This window comes from Cylas formicarius, unplaced genomic scaffold (assembly GCF_029955315.1).
Source record: "Cylas formicarius isolate icCylForm1 unplaced genomic scaffold, icCylForm1.1 PGA_scaffold_3__17_contigs__length_32017465, whole genome shotgun sequence".
NCBI classification, from domain to species: domain Eukaryota; kingdom Metazoa; phylum Arthropoda; class Insecta; order Coleoptera; family Brentidae; genus Cylas; species Cylas formicarius.
The window spans coordinates 25,346,717-25,365,232 of NW_026844326.1; the positions used below are offsets into that span (position 1 = coordinate 25,346,717).

The 18,516-nt window shown below is 36.9% G+C and overlaps 3 protein-coding genes across 5 annotated transcripts; all 3 read left to right on the forward strand.

Moving 5' to 3' along the window:
- Positions 1-41: 41 nt before the first annotated feature.
- Positions 42-5,673, forward strand: LOC132699953 (uncharacterized). 2 transcript variants are annotated; one of them, XM_060666958.1, is made up of 7 exons: positions 42-305; positions 2,977-3,069; positions 3,161-3,437; positions 4,527-4,753; positions 4,808-4,964; positions 5,016-5,201; positions 5,449-5,673. In XM_060666958.1, the coding sequence occupies exons 2-7, from the start codon at positions 3,025-3,027 to the stop codon at positions 5,637-5,639; spliced, it is 1,083 nt and encodes a 360-aa protein (XP_060522941.1). In that variant the 5' UTR covers positions 42-305; positions 2,977-3,024; the 3' UTR covers positions 5,640-5,673. The 2 variants fall into 2 exon arrangements, with proteins under 2 accessions (XP_060522941.1, XP_060522942.1); XM_060666959.1 differs by having other exon boundaries at positions 2,984-3,069.
- Positions 5,674-7,631: 1,958 nt separating this feature from the next.
- Positions 7,632-10,760, forward strand: LOC132699877 (uncharacterized). 2 transcript variants are annotated; one of them, XM_060666830.1, is made up of 3 exons: positions 7,632-7,704; positions 7,770-7,968; positions 8,624-10,759. In XM_060666830.1, exons 2-3 carry the CDS (start codon positions 7,840-7,842, stop codon positions 9,023-9,025), a joined length of 531 nt encoding a protein of 176 aa, XP_060522813.1. In that variant the 5' UTR covers positions 7,632-7,704; positions 7,770-7,839; the 3' UTR covers positions 9,026-10,759. The 2 variants fall into 2 exon arrangements, with proteins under 2 accessions (XP_060522813.1, XP_060522814.1); XM_060666831.1 differs by having other exon boundaries at positions 7,654-7,704; positions 7,761-7,968; positions 8,624-10,760.
- Positions 10,761-13,025: 2,265 nt separating this feature from the next.
- Positions 13,026-18,340, forward strand: LOC132699876 (uncharacterized). The gene is made up of 5 exons (XM_060666829.1): positions 13,026-13,159; positions 13,212-13,357; positions 14,562-14,735; positions 16,829-16,899; positions 16,965-18,340. Exons 1-5 carry the CDS (start codon positions 13,049-13,051, stop codon positions 17,504-17,506), a joined length of 1,044 nt encoding a protein of 347 aa, XP_060522812.1. The 5' UTR covers positions 13,026-13,048; the 3' UTR covers positions 17,507-18,340.
- The last annotated feature ends 176 nt before the right edge of the window (positions 18,341-18,516 follow it).

Genomic DNA, 18,516 nt, shown 5'->3' on the forward strand with positions numbered 1-18,516 from the left:
ATGTATTAACTAAATACCCAAGGAATTATTGTTATTTATACGAGTAGCACTCGATACCGCTCGGGGGAACGACGGTAATTCCTCATAACTCGGCGAGCGTATGATTTGAAAACGGCGGTTTCGCTTATCGCCAGCCATTTGGCGGATAATTTTCATACGGAACCGGACGCCTTAAAAATGTTTCTGGGGCAGTCAGAAAGTGATAATTTGTTTTGTGCATTGTTCGCATTAAATTGAGTAAAAGCGTTAAAAATAACAAACGATCCTTTTACTCGAATCGCGAGTTTGTTGTGAACTGTTCAGCGGTAAGTGCGTTTGATCGTTTCGTTTGATTTATAAAATGCCTCTAATACTGACAGAAGATAATATGACGTTTTAATCGCATATTGGGTGTTTCAAATTCGACTCTGTCCATTGGGGTGTCCGAAACGGTAAGAGATAAGAGATAACTTAAACAAAGTCAAAAATGTCAAGTATAAATTAAAAAATTTCCACAGAATTCTAAAGAAAATTATATCGCGAGGATTATACTTTTATCGCAAACAAAATGGGGCATGTATCCGAATAATAGTATTAAAAAAAATCTACTAAATTTTAAGGCCTTTGTTGTTCATTGTCTTTATTTATCTTTTATTTATTTATATTTATTAACGTTTCGATCGTAATTTCGATCTTTTTCAAAATATTCTTATTTTGTATAGGTGACATATTTAACAATTAATGACACTTGACGTGGTGTTAATATGCAAAACAGGTACGGATGTTTTTTATTATTTTTTATTATATTGGATAATTTAATTTTGTTAGTTTAAAATTGAATGATATATTTTGTTTAGGTTTTAGAATCGGTTTTGTAATCAATAGATTTTTTGTTTTTTTGGATTTCTAGACTTTCATAAAATTCTCTTTTTTTGGTGTTAGTTTCTTTTAGTAGTATATATATATATATATATATATATATATATATATATATATATATATATATATATATATATATATATATACTCACGTATTGATTCACGGATGGAAAAATGTGATGACACTATATTCCGGGATCATCCGTTCGCTCGTTGAACTCCGACTGGAATCCTGCAAATCTTGCATCCGACTGGAATCCTGCAGACGTTTCGCCAAAATCTCACTTGGCATCTTCAATGCTCGCGCTCCGAGTGTTCGAAGTGTTTTCGGAGGAAAACGTACCAAAAAATGGCGGAAAAATAAAAAAGCAAAGATGAACAAATCATGTTGAGTTCCTTGTCTACTCTTTTTGTTTTATTATGCACGTATCAATATTTATTATTAATCCATTTTATTTTCGGATACATTTATCCTTGTATCCAACAAAAAAAGGCAGTAAAACAAATATTAATAATTACAATACAGTACTGGTTTCTCGAGATTGTTCGAGCACGCATATTTGCAACAACTTTTATTGTATTATAAAAACAATAAGATACCATCGGATAACCAGTTACTGTATTCGTATAAACCCTATAGAGTCTGGCGATTGTCCTGTTAGGGTCCTCTCTAACCTCATCAGGACATTCGATTGTGTAAATCACTACTTAATGTTACGAAAAATATCTTGCAATGTTATCAGCGGTCCGTTATTTTTTAGGAAACAATATGTTATGCCAGTTTAAAGAGTTTGCATAGCTCGGACGACTTCGAGAACACATCGTTGAAAGAGTTTGGTTTATGATATCTATGACGGGTAGGTGTGATTCATGCCTGGGAGACAAATGCAACTAGGGAGATATAATAACTTATATCTTAATCCACAAAGAAACACATTTTGGAAGATTTCATATTATCCAGAAGCCATGTAGAAATGTTATTCATCTAAATAGTGAAAATTTATCGTCAGCATATAATGTGAAGTTTTTTGGTATATTTGTATAAAAACATAAATTTTAAGACTCAAGACTCTTCTTTGACTTCGGAGATGGAATCCAACATCTATTTAGTACATAACCTAACAGATATTTCAACCCAATCCCAAATGTTATTAAGTGTTTATTACGCTCATGTTAAGAGTAGAATTAGGTACGGTATAATTTTGTGGGGGTGGTCGACTGATTCAACAAATGTCTTCTTGGTTCAGAAAAGTGCCATAAGTATATCAGGTATTTCCAAATCATTATGTTCAATAGCAATTTTCACTCACTGGATACCAGAACTAAATAGGACTTTAGAATTCAGCACGCAAAATATAGTATAGTTCTTATGAAATTCCAAGTGTAAGTGGTGTGCGATTTTTTTAGCCTCTTGTGTGTGATTAAATCCTTGTGCTTTGGTTAGTGTCTTCTTTCCTTCGTTGTTTATAGATTGCTGTAATATTGGATAAGTGAGTTACCGCCGTTTCATTTTTTTTTAACAATTTGCCATACGTACTATGCAATATATATTGTCGATTTGGAAATATGTCTAGGACAGTAAAACCTTCAGATCTAGCACTGGAGAATTTTGAATCTTATAAAAAATGGGGCTCACATGACTCTTACTTCTCAGTATTCAACAAATTGTACCTATTTACGAACCCTTCACTAAAACTTTCACTGAGATAGTCAGATACTTGTGATGTTCACAATAGTAAACACAACCGATGAGACTGGAATAAAAAAAATGAAGCGCACGCGACGTCTTCCTCTCGGTACAGTAAGATTTTCAGATTTAGCACTGGTTTATTATGTCCGTAACACTAAATTTACTAAACTTTAAAAAATTCCCTCCTAACAGTGCCAAATTTCATTGGTGGATGTGGAATTTGAAACACCCGGTGTAACAAGTTCATTAACGAACACGGTAAACCGCAGACAAAAATCCAAACACCTACTCAAAATATCGGAAGCATGATGTAAATCAAACGAGACATGTTTAATTTTGCCTGTTTTCCTTTTTTTTTTGTTTTAAGAAAATTTAAAAATATGTTATTCTATTTGATACGAGACAGAAATTGTTAAGAAAATTTTACAGGTTACAGGTGCGATATTATGAACAAATAACAGATAACAATACATAAATATGGGCAGATTCGACCTATGGACTGTGTTGCGAGTTTTCGAACTAGTAAGTCTTTAACAAATGTAACTACGCCGTACCCCAGATCGCTACCTGGCGGTACACCATAACGAAGAAAAACCCAAACTTATTCCTTCAGGTCTTAGTAGTAGCCTGCCTAGTGTTCAAAAGAGTAACGGATGACGAAGCCAGAAGCCTCTTCCTCTACCTCCAGAAAATTTCCAGAGAATGGAGCCTACTCACCAACGTCACGTGGGACAGGGTGGGGGCTTCGGTGGCCGACGCCACTTACGGTGGTTACACCGTGATAACTTCAGCCCTGCTTATCGGGAAATTGACAGGGGATCTCCCTACCAAGAAGAGAGTGGCAGAGCTCATTTTGCTGGGAGTTGGCGCCATACTTTTCGTGATTATGGGTAAGACTATTGAATCACCATTCATTGCCGTCACCCGTCAAGTCATATTACGTGCATTTTATTAATGCAATTAACCTTGGTTTAAATATTACCAACGTGTTGTACCAAAGAAAAAATGACATTGGGCGAATACGGCATGGACAACGCAGGCGGTTACCCGCTTTTGGGACGCTCTGTATGTATACGCTTGACCTTCGACACACGCACATGGCAGCAAAAAAAGCAAAATAGATTTGAGTTATTAAATTTATACGTGCGTATGTTGTAATCGTGGAATTAATTCAATCGTAAACAATTAGCGGTGTGCCTCAAGGATCCGCGCTCGGTCGTCGCCGCTATATTAGATGAGAAATGCGATTATTATTGCAGACAATGAGGTGGTAATGACATTTGACTGTCGCGTTCTCACCACGGCGATGTAATTGATGACTATTAGCAGGTGGTTTTAATTAACAGCCCTAGTTATTTGTTTTTTTTATTATTATTAATTTACGCAATTATCTTTAACTTTTAGCGGAAATTTAGGTCAAAGCGGTGGACGATTATTTCAAGGAGGCAATAAACTGTTGTAATATAAAATATCTAAATAGAGTAAACCAGAAATACATCGTAGCTACGTTTCCACAGAGCTCCCGCCAACATGAATCCCAAAATATTTAGTTTCTAAGATATGGGGTGTTAAAATATATGAATGCATTTTCTAAAGCACTTCAGATATTTTTGTGATATTTGGTCCACACGACTTGTGCCAGTACCCAAGGTAAAATGTTAAGCCATTGCTTTTTCTAAACACAAAAATGTCTCTTTTCTCTAAATCATTAGAAATATTAACATTTTCTTTTTAAATTTTATTCTAAAATCTCGATTTTTTAAATTTCTTGTAAACGCCAAAACACTACTACTTACAGGCCTAAAATCTGAGCCATATGACTTAATTCCTCACTCCCAAATGCCATTAAAACCACCTTAGCATCATTTAAGTTTGCTGACTACCAAATTAGTTGGGGATTTGGGGGCCGAATAATTGGCGATGTATTTTATTAATAATTAATGTAACTGATATTCTAAATCACACCAATCTATTTGCAGGAAGCCTAGCATTTGCGGCCATCGAATACATAACTCCCAAACTAGTCGATAACGCGGCCATCTTGGGCACCCTCTCCCTGCTTACTGGGGCCTTGTTCCTGCTGGACATGGCCGCGCCCAAAGCCAAGGAGAAACAGCTCCCAGCGCAACAGCAACAGCCCTTAAAAACCACCACAGAGCCTGATCGTCCGTCGAGCATCACCCAGCAGATAATAGACATTGAAAGGGTAATTAATGGTCCTACCATCACCATCCATCCATCTAATATCCTTTGGTTAAAGGAAATCGAACGGTCTGAAAGAGAGAGCTTCGACAGGGACGACTCAAAGGCCAAAACCAAGAAAGATGTTAAAAACAACGGTATAAGGAACGGCAACGGGGGTCAGAGAAAGGGAAATTCGGACAAAGCCGATGGCGTCTCTGGACAACAATCCAGAAGTAAATCTCAGCGCAGCTGGCGTTCGGTATATTCAATTCTGGCATTTGCAGGTTACATTCATTTGGATCCCACCACCAAGGGCTACAAGCAAATGAGAGACGACGATCCGGACGTACCCAAGAGGTTTGGTATCTATGGTAAAGACGTCGGAGGGTACGACAGCGAGACAGATGAAACGGCTAGCATTCCCCCCAAATTCGAACTTCACGCCCCCGTCTGGAGCCAAATAAGACAGGGTAGAGCTCGTACCGACTACGGGGTGCTTGGCTTTCGGTGATTGGGCTTTGATTTCGATCGCCGTGAACGCGTTTGCCATATTAAGTGTAGCAACCGAATACTCCAAGTGCATAACCTCCAGTTGATTGTCTTACTAACCTCAATGTGACGCACTCCGTGAATAAAGCACTGCATGAGAGACTGGTGTTTTATTACGTGCGCAGATACAATTTTTCTACAAGGAAATGTATGACCGCATTTCCTTAGGACGATCCGGCTCGAAAGGGAGAGCCATCCCGCCCGTGGTCCTGCCTTCTCAAAAACCTCCCCAAGACGTTCCCGAACGACCACCAAGCGGTCCGAGTGATCCCGGCTATGTCCAATACACCGCCCAACACTGGGGAGACACCGGTTCGACCAAAGTTAAAACCCCCAGGAGTAGCCCGACTGCAGTTTGACGTGCTAGTTGAATTTTTGATAATAAATCGATGTTTGGTTCAAGTGGGTTTGATTTGATGATAGGTTTCATCTTATTTGTAAAATTAACTAAGATTTTTAAATTTTTAGCGAAACACAGATTTTATGTTTGTTGCAAAGATATTTAATAATATTTAATAACAAAAAAATTATAAAAAATATTTTTTAGTAGCCAAAGCAGTGCTAATTATAACGGGCATATTCAGAAATCGTCATTTAAATAGCAAACTTTTTATTTTAAATAATTAATATTACAAAAATTTACTAACGAAAAGAAACATGCACATAACCATAGAAAACTAACCAAAGTAAATAGTAACATGAATATTATGAACTAATCTAAACCAATTTATAAAAACACAATTTAACAAAATAAGAAAATAAAAAAAATTATCCATAAAAACAAATTTGGAAAGGAGAGAGGTTCTCGTCAGATGCATATAATTGTACAATCATAAAATTCGCTAACGATTGATCTCAGTACATTTGGTGTAATACTTTTGCAATGAAGTCTTATTTTAAAGTTCTTCCAGATTATTAAATGGTCTACCCATATAAATTTTTTGTTTGCGATATCCTCAAAAGCAAAAAATCTAATGGGGTGATATCTGGTGAACAGGGAGACAGACCACTGTGGAAATTTAAAACACAAATTTTGCTATTTAAATGGCGATTTCATACTATGCCTGTTATAAGTAGCAATGCTTTGGCTATTTAAAAAGGGTTTTAAACAACAGAAATTGTTTTTTTCTTGGTAGATCCTATTTTGATACCAAAGCAGACCTTTTAATTCTAAGGTTCCTTTATTTTACTTTACTATGAATGGTGTTTGACTTGCAAATATTTTAAATGCATCTAATATGACTGTTTTCGTTATTTAATTGCACACTAAAATAACCACACTATATATTATATACAGGATTGTCCAACTCTTTTTCTGATCGTTTACCATGAACCAGACGTTTTAGGAGTCGAAATTTGTCAAAAATGGTCTATGCTATGTGTGGCCAGTATTCGCAAAAAAACTGAAAAGGGAGTTCCTCTTTTAATGAAAATTTACCATACCAAGAAGAGTGTGATACAGAAGTGAATCTGTTTTAGCTCGTGTAAACAGCTAAAAATTTGTATTTAAGCTTTTTACCCATTGTACAGAATGTTCGCGATATTAGGTGTAAAATTATACAACCTAATAGTTGCCGCAAATTTGAAGCCACCGACTTCAGATTCGGCAAAGAAGTAGAAGTCTATCAAATCAAATACCGCAAAGTATTTTTTTATAAAAAAATCTAAATGACCCTGAAAATTGCCCTTTTCCAGAGTGAATTATTAGCCTTAAATCAAATTTCGTAAAAAATATAACTAATTGTTTCAAATACTGTTGTAAACCACATCAAGAGCTACAATTTTTGTATTTACAGTTTTTGTCTATCACACGCGCTTCTCGAGACGCGAAGACGTCATTTACTATTACTATTACATGGTTTCAGAAAACAAGCATTTTCTCGAAAACCAACTATAACTTTTACTTCATGTATTTTTTGGATTATGTACAGGGTGAGTAAAATTTTGTTTTAGAAAAAAATGTAGTTTTTCATTTAAGATTTTTCGAAAATTTATTTCGTAAATTGAGTGGAGAGATAGTTTCAGGCTTCGTCTATTACATAGACTACGCAAAATGTTTTTTATTATTAATTAGCAGTACAAATTTTAATATCTAACAAAATTTGCCTTAACTTTGAAAAATTAAGCTACAACTTTTGCTTCACTTCTACGTTTAAACTAATACAGTATTTTGTTAATGTTAGAACGTATTTCGTTAGGGTTGATTGGCAGCTTCATCTGCCATCGACAAGGTGCAGCGGCGTCGCGCCTACGGTTGAAAAACAATCGAATGACTAACCGGCCAGTGTGGGCGGGACAATGAAAGAGGTTATTGGGGTTAACTCTTATTAATTAACTCTAACGTCTGGAGGTAAGGGACTCGTGATTCGGATGTTCAGTTGCAGTTAAGTCCGTGCGCGTGTGTAAGTGTGTGATTCCGATCAGGTAAACTCTTTGAAAATGCATAATTCTTTACGCAAGTCCTGTATAAACCTTTCAAGTATTTCCAGACAGATACGAAGACTCACCAAAGTGGCTTCGAGGGAATCAGTCTACGACGTGCCGAAAAAGGTCACCATAATGTCGCCGGACATGGACAAGAAAGCAGAAGAAGAAGAGGATAAAGAAGAGCAGAACATTAAGCAGAGGAAAACTCTGAAAGACTGGGGCAAGGAGCTTTGGCAGTTGATTTTCAAGATTTTGGAGCTGGTAATTAGAGTTAATCGGTTTAGATCATAACAAACAACAAAGACATGAAATGAAAAATTTAAAGATGTTACATTGAGTTCACTTTAGGAAGGGAACGTCTTAATATTTGAAAACTGGGGGTGGCAAATTTACAAGTACAATGGTTACAGCCAGAGGCATGCCGCTGATTTTGAAATAATTAATCTTGATACATTTATGATATTGATATTACTCATTTTTATAGTTCGCTGAATGATCTGAGTTTCTAGAAACAAAAGCGCCGAATGTAGAGCGAAATGTTCTCCAACACTACAATAAAACAAGGATCGACCGAAAATCTTTCGAGAACCGTACTTAGCGATCAAAACTGGAGCATCTTGCTCCTTTTTGAGGATTGTAGCAGTCGGAATATATTTAAAAACAGTTTTTTTATAATTACAATATTTGTGTTGCCCGTTTTCCTATTCTGCTCAAAAACACCACTTTTAATATAAAAACTCACCTAAACTGAAAAGACTTAGGTTTAAAAGATTGTAAAACTCATTATTATAAAGTTTTGAGATCCAATTACTGACTGATTGCCTCCCAAATGGAGGGGTTGAATTTTTAGTATCGGTATGCGCATGCCCATGAGTGAGATGGGGATAACTCCGTCCAATCAGCAGTTTCGTTCCAGATTCTATGCGCTTTTTGTCTGGCATGTTTCTTCGAGCCGGCGAAAATGAGCATCAGAGACAGGCCGTTGCAGTTCCAGCTGGACCAATCCGGCTTGATGTTCACCACGTTCGCCGGCTACATCCTAATCAACCTGGTGCTGCTGGTCAGTTGGTTGCTCGGCGACAAAATGCCGTACAAAATGTCCGCCGCTTTTTCGGTGTGCGCTTCGGCGTTATTCTTGGTGTCGGGCATATTCTTGATCGTCGGCAGAAGAAAGTTCGACGAGCCGCACATGTATTTAACCACCATGATGACGTCAGCGACCGCGTTCGCTTTCGTGAACGCCGCGCTGTTTGCCGCCGACGGAATTTTCAGTTTTGTAACGCGTCAGGACTTCGAAAACATTTATTTGAAGGGGTAAAACGAGGCGGGGGTCGCGTTTCTTGTAATTTTGTTCCCTTCTATGCTTGTGTGGTCGGAGTCGGAGAATGCAAACGTTACTTAAACCACCATACTAATTTGATGCCCAAATTTTTGGAAAAATTTGCAACCCGTAGCTCCGCGCGTCGTATACCGAGTGTTCACAACAAAACTTCCTACTTCGAATAATGAAGATTTTGAAAAATCGTTAAAATAATTTTTAAAAATATGGGTCAACTTTTTGTGTAAAAATTTGCCCTTTTGCCCTTCTGCCCACACCGAACTTATCTCGTATGGAAAGATGCCTTACTTTTGATATTTGATTTAAATCGGTTTGTTGACATTCAAGAATCTTTCTTTTTTATTGTTGAAAAGTATTCTTTTCTATTTTTTTAATTTAATGATAATTTTTTAAGCGTTTTTTAATTATCCGAGGAGTATTAAAATGTGTATACATATTTAATAAAGCTTAAGCTTCATTTAAAAGGCGTTTTCAATATTGAGCTCAGCTGCTTTTACTAGGTCTTAAGACTTTAAAAAAGTTTGTTCATTCCGTAGAAATACTGCGGAAGCCTTACTTGTTTTGAAAGCTATTCTCAGCAACTAGCTGTAGCTGTAATTGTGTATATATTTTTAGAAATTATCAAATTCCGTCCACGAAACGATAGCTGTAAACTAATTTATAGGTATTATATTTATATTATTATACCATATAGTATATTTATAGGTAGTATATTTGAAAATACCCAGTAATTTAAGACTACTTAACATGTCGCGAATAAATAATGACTGACAACCTATTGATAGTTTTTTTCAGTATAAGTCATTTTTCAAATGTATTTTTTATTACTTGTTACTACAACTTTAGGTTAGAAATTTCACTATCATACCCGTTTTTTGGTTTTATTTAGATGAAATTTAGGAAGTAGGCAATAAATAGACGGCGGCATAATCATTGTTTTATTTTATCTATTTTATTAACATCATCTCCAAGCAACCAATCACCAAGCTTAAAACGTTTCTCTCAGTGTTTCACGACCATCTGATTGATAAAAATTTTTTCTCAGTGTAACACTGATCGAAACTGGTGCCAAACTCATCAAATGATTATTAAATATATAAATATGATTATATAAATAAAACATTTTCTTGTATTTGTTAATCTGCTTTTAACTTTTTCAAAAATTAAAGAATATTGAAAAAATACATGCTAATATATTCCGCAAATTTCCAATATTTTTATAACGTTAGAAAGATTAAATTTTTTGGAATTTCTAAGTGTATCAATCTGTATGCGCTTTTTTCTGAGGTTTTTTAAGAAGCTAGATTGTTATAAATTGTATTTCTTCTTTTTTTAATATTTCAGTTTAACAAACAGTTCTTAATAGCTCATGAATACTTTTATAACAGTGTTGGAGAGGATTATTTAATTATAAAAATACCTAAACATATTTTAATTTGCGTAAAAACATCTATAGTTTTAATATTTACGTATTCTAGAACCTTACTGATAGATCTTCATAACTGGAAGAAGGGGTTAATGAGTCCTATATTTGTTCTTATATACATTTAATATATACTATTTAGATATCTAGTATTGTACCCATTGTACACAGTTACATCATACATCTGTGTTTTATAGATTAATTAAATTAAATTAGTTTAATTTTTTCAAACTTTCAATATAACTATAAACCAAGGAATATTAAGACGTTTTTTCTCTTTTTTTTTGTTTTTCTATATGGTCTCCTTGTAACTTTATGTATTTCTGCCAGCGATGCCATCTCCCTAACCCGTCCAAATAGTAACCAGCGTTTTTCTCCGCAAAATAATTGTTGACGAAGGTGATTGCCTCCTCATTTGACGAAAATGTATGTCTTCCTAAAGCAAAAGAAGTAGTTTGGGGCTAAATCTGGGGAGTAAGGCGGGCGGTCAAGCAGTTCAAACCGCTGGTAACCGCTGAGGTATGAGAGGGCGCGCTGCTGTCTTGGTGAATAAACGCGCGGCCGACTTTCTCATGCCTAAATCCGAATTTAAAATGTGACAAACACGTTTTTCATTCGCTTTAACAATATTAGCAATATTATGGTCGGTAGTTACAGTTTTAGGACGTCTCGAACGTTATCATCTCCTACGCCCTTACGACCCTAAGTTTAAATTCAGTTGGTCAAATTTTGATTGTGGTAAATGACGGCGCAGAGCCCTCATAAACAGAGTCCAATTCAACTTTAATTTGCGTAGGCGTATTACCTTTCTAACCATCAAGAGGTCCGTCAGGGTGAGCTCGAAAACTTTTCAAGTGACTCTCGTAAGTTCATAGGTAACAATTAAAAAACAGTTTCAGAATTCTACTCTTTCTTATTTTAAGAAAATACATTAATAAAACATATAAATTAATCACACGATTAGAAGACCCTATTATGCCATTTATGTATACAGCGTGTTCGGAAAGGAGGACAGATTCAAGGTGGTAAAATAATGGTAGTAGCAGATCAAAAATCCTCAAAAATTATTATTCTTGTTTCAAGTCGATAAGTGTTATCATTTAGCCACAAATCGACTTTGAAAAAATCAATGTCACAATCCGTTAAAAATTAGTTTCTATTAAAATAGCTTATTGTCCAACTGCTAGTGTAATGGCCCGTCGGGAATATCCAAATACTGAATACCGCAATATGCGTTTATATGCACCTCGGCTTTAAATCGAGGTTTATCCCAATAGAAACGTTCTATCTGCTAAGACATTCGTCAACATACACTGAAGACTTGGTGAAAGACGATCATTTGAACCTGATAATATGAATAAAGGGAGACCAAGGTATAAATTAAGAATCGCTACAAGAGAAGAAACAATACTTCAAAATGTGGAGGCTGGGAAGATTTGCACGAAACTGGTCTTCGATACTTCCTTGCTTAAAGGGTTCACTGTATGATGGTGATGACCAATTGAGAATAATTTTAGGAAAAATTCAAAATTATCCGCAATTCATAAACGTCATTTTGTTCACTGACGAGGCTGCATTCTAAATTTTCGAAATATGCATCAGTCGAACATCGAAAACCCACATGCAAAAATTGAAGGCAAAACATCAGCGCCGCACTTTTAGCTTGGCCGTGTCGCTAACCAGACCTTAATCCGATGGACAGCATTTTTTAAAATGTATAAGAAAATGTTTAGAAATGATCGGTGGGCATTTTGAAAATGAATTGTAATTAGCGTTGTATACTGTTTAATTACCGATTATTATTAATAATATTTAATTTTCGAAAATATTAAATGTATTTATGTTACTAAATGCAACCATGTTATTGCCATTTTTTCACTTTTTTCATTCGTTGCATGTTGTTTTGAAAAATTTAATGCACGTCGCCTGCAGGTTAAGAATACTGGCCTGCATTTCCACTTCCTTGGCCGTAACAGAAATGCATGCCGACATATCTAGTATCACTTTTCTGTAAATTAGAAGGGCGGGGTAACTCTTGAGGATTTGTGATTCTGCTTAAGACAATTTGTTCTATTTTGCAATGTCATTCTAAATAAATAAAATACTGGGAAAATAAAAAAATATTCTAGGTAAAGTGCCTTCTAGTCACAGATTTATTTTGTAACGAATCAATTCTGTGTGTAAAATGTCAGCTTATTCTCAGAAAATAGTACGATTTCGAATCTGTCCTCCAAGTTTCAGAACTTGATTTCCGCACACCCTGTTTAAAGGAGTAGGAGAAAAGGTTACAACTCCAATTACCAACCTTCTGTTTCTATTGTAAATTTTGCCTGGCTTTTCTATCACGCAGTTGCCATTCCAGTTTAGGTCGAGTCCACTACGCAGAAATTCGGTTATGCTACCGCGTACGATTTTCCAATATCGAAATGTCTATCGCGTCTCTCTTCCCCGCACAAGGGTTGATAATTGAAACGTCCAGGCAAATATTAAAAAGTCACTTTGCCTATCGTTGTCAGCTTGACGTAAGGGACGTATAACGATGTCTCACGCACGCAAACGATATGGTCCCATTGCCGTAGATGTTCCGGAATAAAGTAGTATCATTGCAGTACCACAACCCTACGCTAAAAAGACGGTTTATACAAAACACCGTAAGGCGGCGCCTCACCTTTCTAAAATGGATCCAGCTGGTAAAAAATCTCGAATCGTTTCGCCGCCGCTCCACGTCCACCGTATTTCCAGGCGTTTTGCACCGGCTGCTTACTATGCGCGTCGGCGGCGATCTACCTGATCCCACTTCTGAACTCTAACGTAATATTCGCGCTCGCGCTAAACGCGGCGACGGTTTTGTTTAACCTCGGCGCCGTCTTTTGCTTTTACTTCGGAAGGTAAGTTTAGATCGAGTAAAGGACTGTTCAGAGTAGAAGCGACATACGTCGCGTCGCGTTAGCAATGCGATTGGTATTTCAGACTATGAGCGTTGTACACCACGTCTATGAAGCGGTGAGAATTCGATATTTACAAGTTGAAATTAATTTTTAGTTTCCAAAGTGGCGCCGATGAGAGCAATTCCTTTGTTTTTATTAGAGGACACTCCATATAAAGCGATTAAACAAAAAAGTTGGAATTCATCCAATAAATAGAGAGAGAAAGTTTGTTTGGTGAACTCCACCACTTATATTATAAATTGAGAACGTATCCGGACCGATCCAGGAACTGCCTTAGAATGATTCCTAAAACATGCGATTATTTATTGGAAAAGGTTTGCCCACGCTTCGAGAAAACAGTGACAAATTTTGTAACTACTTGTTATTACTATAAGGTAAAAGAAAAATATTATTTAAAAAAAAAACAACATATTGAATTCTTGAAAACGAATAGAAGATATTAGTTATCAGTTATTACTTTAGTATTAATAATTATAACACAATGATAACGGTAATGTTGTACCCTGTTGATGTTGTAGTGAGATTAAAGTGTTCTTATGGGCAACAGATTGGTTTTCCAAGTTTTTCGGTGCTTTAGGTCACAAAGTATTACTTTGGGCGACAGACTGATAGACGTTCTCCAAGTTTCATTTCGCGCCATTTCGTCTAGAATAATTTGCTATATATTTTTATTACGAACCTATAATCTGTAGCTAGAGCCTTTTCATGTTGCCGCGGGTGGTTGTGAAAGAAGACGCAGATGATGGTCTTGTTACAGGATGTGATGGTGATGATTCATATAATACTGGGATCGGAAATCAAAATTGATTGTATACTCCTGTTGCCATGAAGATATATTTCTATATTTGGTGACTGGGGTCATCAGATGTTTTAGGAAAAACGTCATGTGGAAATATGACCAAAAATTTGACTAGACTTCTATAATTAAAATCTCTGCTACGTCCTCTGGTGAACTCAAATTGGCTATTACTGAAGTAATGTACGCTATTGCGTTGCGCCAGAAAACAAATCCGTTTGTTTATGTCCCTCCCACTCTTTCATTGGGTAAAGCTAGGTTATTTTACCGACAACGCGACGCGACGCACATCGCTCGTACCCTGAACAGGCCTTAAAAGTTATCCGCAAGCGCCGATCGGCTTTCCAGGTTCGTTCCAAGCGAAATCCAGGTAGTCATAGACGGCGCGTTCGCTTTGACTTATTGCGCGTGCGCAGTCACGATGTCGCTCGCCGGAATCTCCCATCCGGTAGCAACTGCGCTGACCATATTGCAGGGATTCGCGGCGGCCATATTTTTAACGGAGCTGATGTGCAAAATTTTGTAAGTAATTGTATAGTTTTTCTAGTAGAACATCTTAGTATTGCGATAAAAAAGTACAAGTACTTACTAACAAGAACAGTTAGTTAAACAAAATAGTTAGTTAAACAAAATAACTCCTTGTCAATTTTACTGTTTGATATTTCTGCGCTAAAAAACGTGGGGTTGTCCCAAGTCCGGAGGCACTGCCACAAAGGCAGATTGCAAGAACGATGAGTTTAAACACAGGGTTGTTACAAAAACAGACTTAAGATTTCTGGAATTGGGAGCCCTAACTAAAATATCAAGGAGCAGCCTTAAAGGGGTAACTAAGGAAATACAGGATCACTTTGCGGATCAAATAGCAAAAAAAAAATGCCACCTCTTACCCAGAGCTTCAAAGGCAATCTAGAGATATGAGTGTTTCTGTCGACATTATCAGAAGTAGACTGTGCAATTCTTTAGCAAAAGACAGTTCAGTATTCCAGAAATTTCAAGGCAAAATATAACTGACCATTTAAATTGGTGGATTTAGCATTAAACTTGGATTGGGAATAGTATATTATGCAACTAGAACGGTAAACGGTAAAAGTTTAATATACTTTTTCTACGACCGTTTGTGTTTGCGTACATTTTCGCAAAACACGAATACATTCATTAACATGACTGTCAGAATTGACAAAGGTCAAAATTCAAAGCGTGGGAAATATCTCCGAAAATATCCGATCGCTTCCAAACCCATGCGGTAAAATCCCGGAAATGTCCGAAGTGGCTCGGATTCGTGGGAAACGAAACTGACGAGGTAAAGTGACGCTTCTCGCAAGCTATATATAATAATATAGTATTTTGCCGATAACAGTTTGTAAGGTATGTGAAGAAGGTTTAAACCATTGGAATAATGGAACCAGGCTAAAATTTGAAATACATTGTTTATCCGAACTTGAAGTCTGCAATTATTTCGGTGCCACATGGCCTAGATGTCTCACTACCTGAGAAACCAACCAATTTAGAAGAAGATACCAACAGTTTTTCTGAATCTGAAATAGATGAAGGTACCCTAAATAACGTTGGTGATGTATGGAGCGTTTCTCAACAACCACAGTTATTTTCACAATTAGAACTTTACAACTTAGTGAAAGCCTTGGGTTTACTGAAGTATATTTCCTAAATTTTAGCACCCAGACTTCGAATTAAAAACTTACTGGCACATGACGTTAAAATCTCATATATCAGGAAGCGCGAGATCGAATTGATACTATTTTGAATGAAGTAGTTCACTTGTTTATTGCACCTGGTACAGACTACAATTGTAAGGACTGGAGGCTTTTTATTGATTCATCCCAGAGAAGCCTTAAAGCTGCTCTTTTTCAAACGCAAATATTCTTGCTTCTGTGCCTGTTGGTACAAATGGAAGAATGATTGAGAAAATTAAATATTCTGGAACTTCTACTAGGTCAGCAGTCAGGATGTACGAAGTAGCGCTGTTTTTGTGTCAGTGAGTAAAAACAGACAGCCACATTGGGTGAAAAAATCTGGCCCGAATGGGTTAATTGAATGTGAGGATCAAAAAATATTCTTCACGATAGTCTTATTGATCCAGGAAAAAATATCTTTCCACCGTTGCATAGTAAATTAGGACTGATGAAACAGTAAGTTAAAACGTTAAATAAACATGGAGCAGGTTTTAAATACCTATGCGTAAAATTTGGAAGGCAGATATCAAGCTCGATGGGACGTTGCAATGACGGCAGATGGTCATTAAAAACAGACAATCCGGCCCTAGGATATACAACAAAATCTAACTAAACGAAATTTTTCGGTCAAGACGGAGATATCTAAATAGACTTAACTATTGTTTGAAACTTTGTTATTTAATTTAGTTTTTTTAATTAGATTTTTGTTGTGGTCCTAAAAAAAAATACCAGATTAAAATTTAGGAAGAATAAACTATATAGAACCAAATGTCAAATGGAAATTTCAAAAGTTCCAAAAATATTGGCCTGTATTATTAAGAAAAAGTAATAATTTTGATTTGATTTAAATTTAAATTTCGAATGTACTGGGTGATTCTATGTAAGTTCATAATTACACTCTAAGAAGAAACGCCGTTTTCGCAGGATGACTTCGCTTCTAAGACAGACCACTCGCGTTACATCCGTCAAAGATGTCGCCATTACCGCCTTCGTAGGTAAGCCTTCACCAGTCGCCTCATTTTGTGTCTCTGGGCACGACCAGTACTGCAATTGGTTTCAGCCAATCCTCCACTACCGAGACCAAAACGATCACCACTCACAGCGATACCGATCAGCTATGGTGGTACGTTCCCCGTAGGGAAAGACCTGCCGCCTTTCCTCCCGGAAGAAACCGTCGAAGCTAGTACTTCAGTGGATTACTCTACAAAAACCAAACTCGTCCAGGTGGACATCGAACAGAGGAATAAAGGTACCTCGGCACCTTTCGCGTACGACCAACAAAAACGCAAGAAGTCCATGTGGACGTGCGCCTCGGCTAGTCCGCCAAAGAAACAACCCCAACCTACTCCCATCACGTACAGCGGTACTTTTGCCGTCAACAGATATACGGTGCCGTTTACGAACGACCTCAGAGATACATCACCAAAAGGTTCGCCCCGAACTTACACCCTGTTTGAAAGGGAGGTGAGCGGAAATAGCGGCGCCAGCTCACCGAGAAATTTGAGGAGGGCTGCTTATTTGGAGGACGGGACCGCAATGCAGGGCGATGAACACCGGGAAATTGGTGCCAAGAGGATGAGGCTCGGGAGAATGAACGACTAGAGTTGTGGTTTTGTGGAGTTTGATATGATAGGACTTTCCTTTGATTTAGCAAAAGCAAAGCACTACTTGTAAACCTTCTTACTTTTTATTGAATTATGATGTCTAAAAAATAAGTTGTTCTCTGAAAGAAATATATTGCAAAATTATCGGAACTTTCGCAAGGGACTATTTAATATTAATTAGGATGAATAAAAGCTAGAACGGAGAAATAAAAAAAATTAATAAGGCTACTTCCATATGCTCGCTATATTTGCAGTATTACAGGTGTCAAAGAAAATCAAAATAGTGTAGGCCATGTACCAACGGATACTTCAGTAACCAGAAGAAAAGTTTATAGTAAATTATATACAAAAGAGAGATGAAAATAAATAATACAGGTCGGGAGTGTTGTTTCCATTGGTAAATAAATAATGGGTGTTTTTTTTCGATGTGTTGAACTTTAAGTTGGCATTACTGTCCAAGATGGCGACCGATTCAACAGCTGTCAAGTGATATTCATCATGAATAGACCCACGCCTGAACAACACTTGCAAATAGTGCAATTTTATTTCGAAAATAATGGTTCTGTGCGGAATACGTATCGTGCACTACGTCCATTTTATCGACGACAAAATCGTCCATCCGAGCAGTTAATTCGATTAACCATGGAACGTTTTCGCACCACGTTTACTCTTATTGATAACTCGAATCCCCAGAGACGCCGTACAGTGCGTACAGAAGAAGCTATTACTGTTGTAGAGAGCATTGAGGAAGACCCGAATGAGTCCACCCGCCATCGAGCACAGGAATTGGATCTGTGTCCATCCACTTTATGGAAGATTTTGCGGAAGGATCTTGGTTTACGTGCTTACAAAATCCAACTCGTGCAAGAATTGAAGCAAAACGATCATCAAGTAAGACGTAGATTCGTCGAATGGGCCCAAAACGAGATTGCCGCTGTTCCCGATTTTCATAAGCGAATTTTGTTTAGCGATGAAGCGCACTTCTGGTTGAACGGCTACGTCAACAAA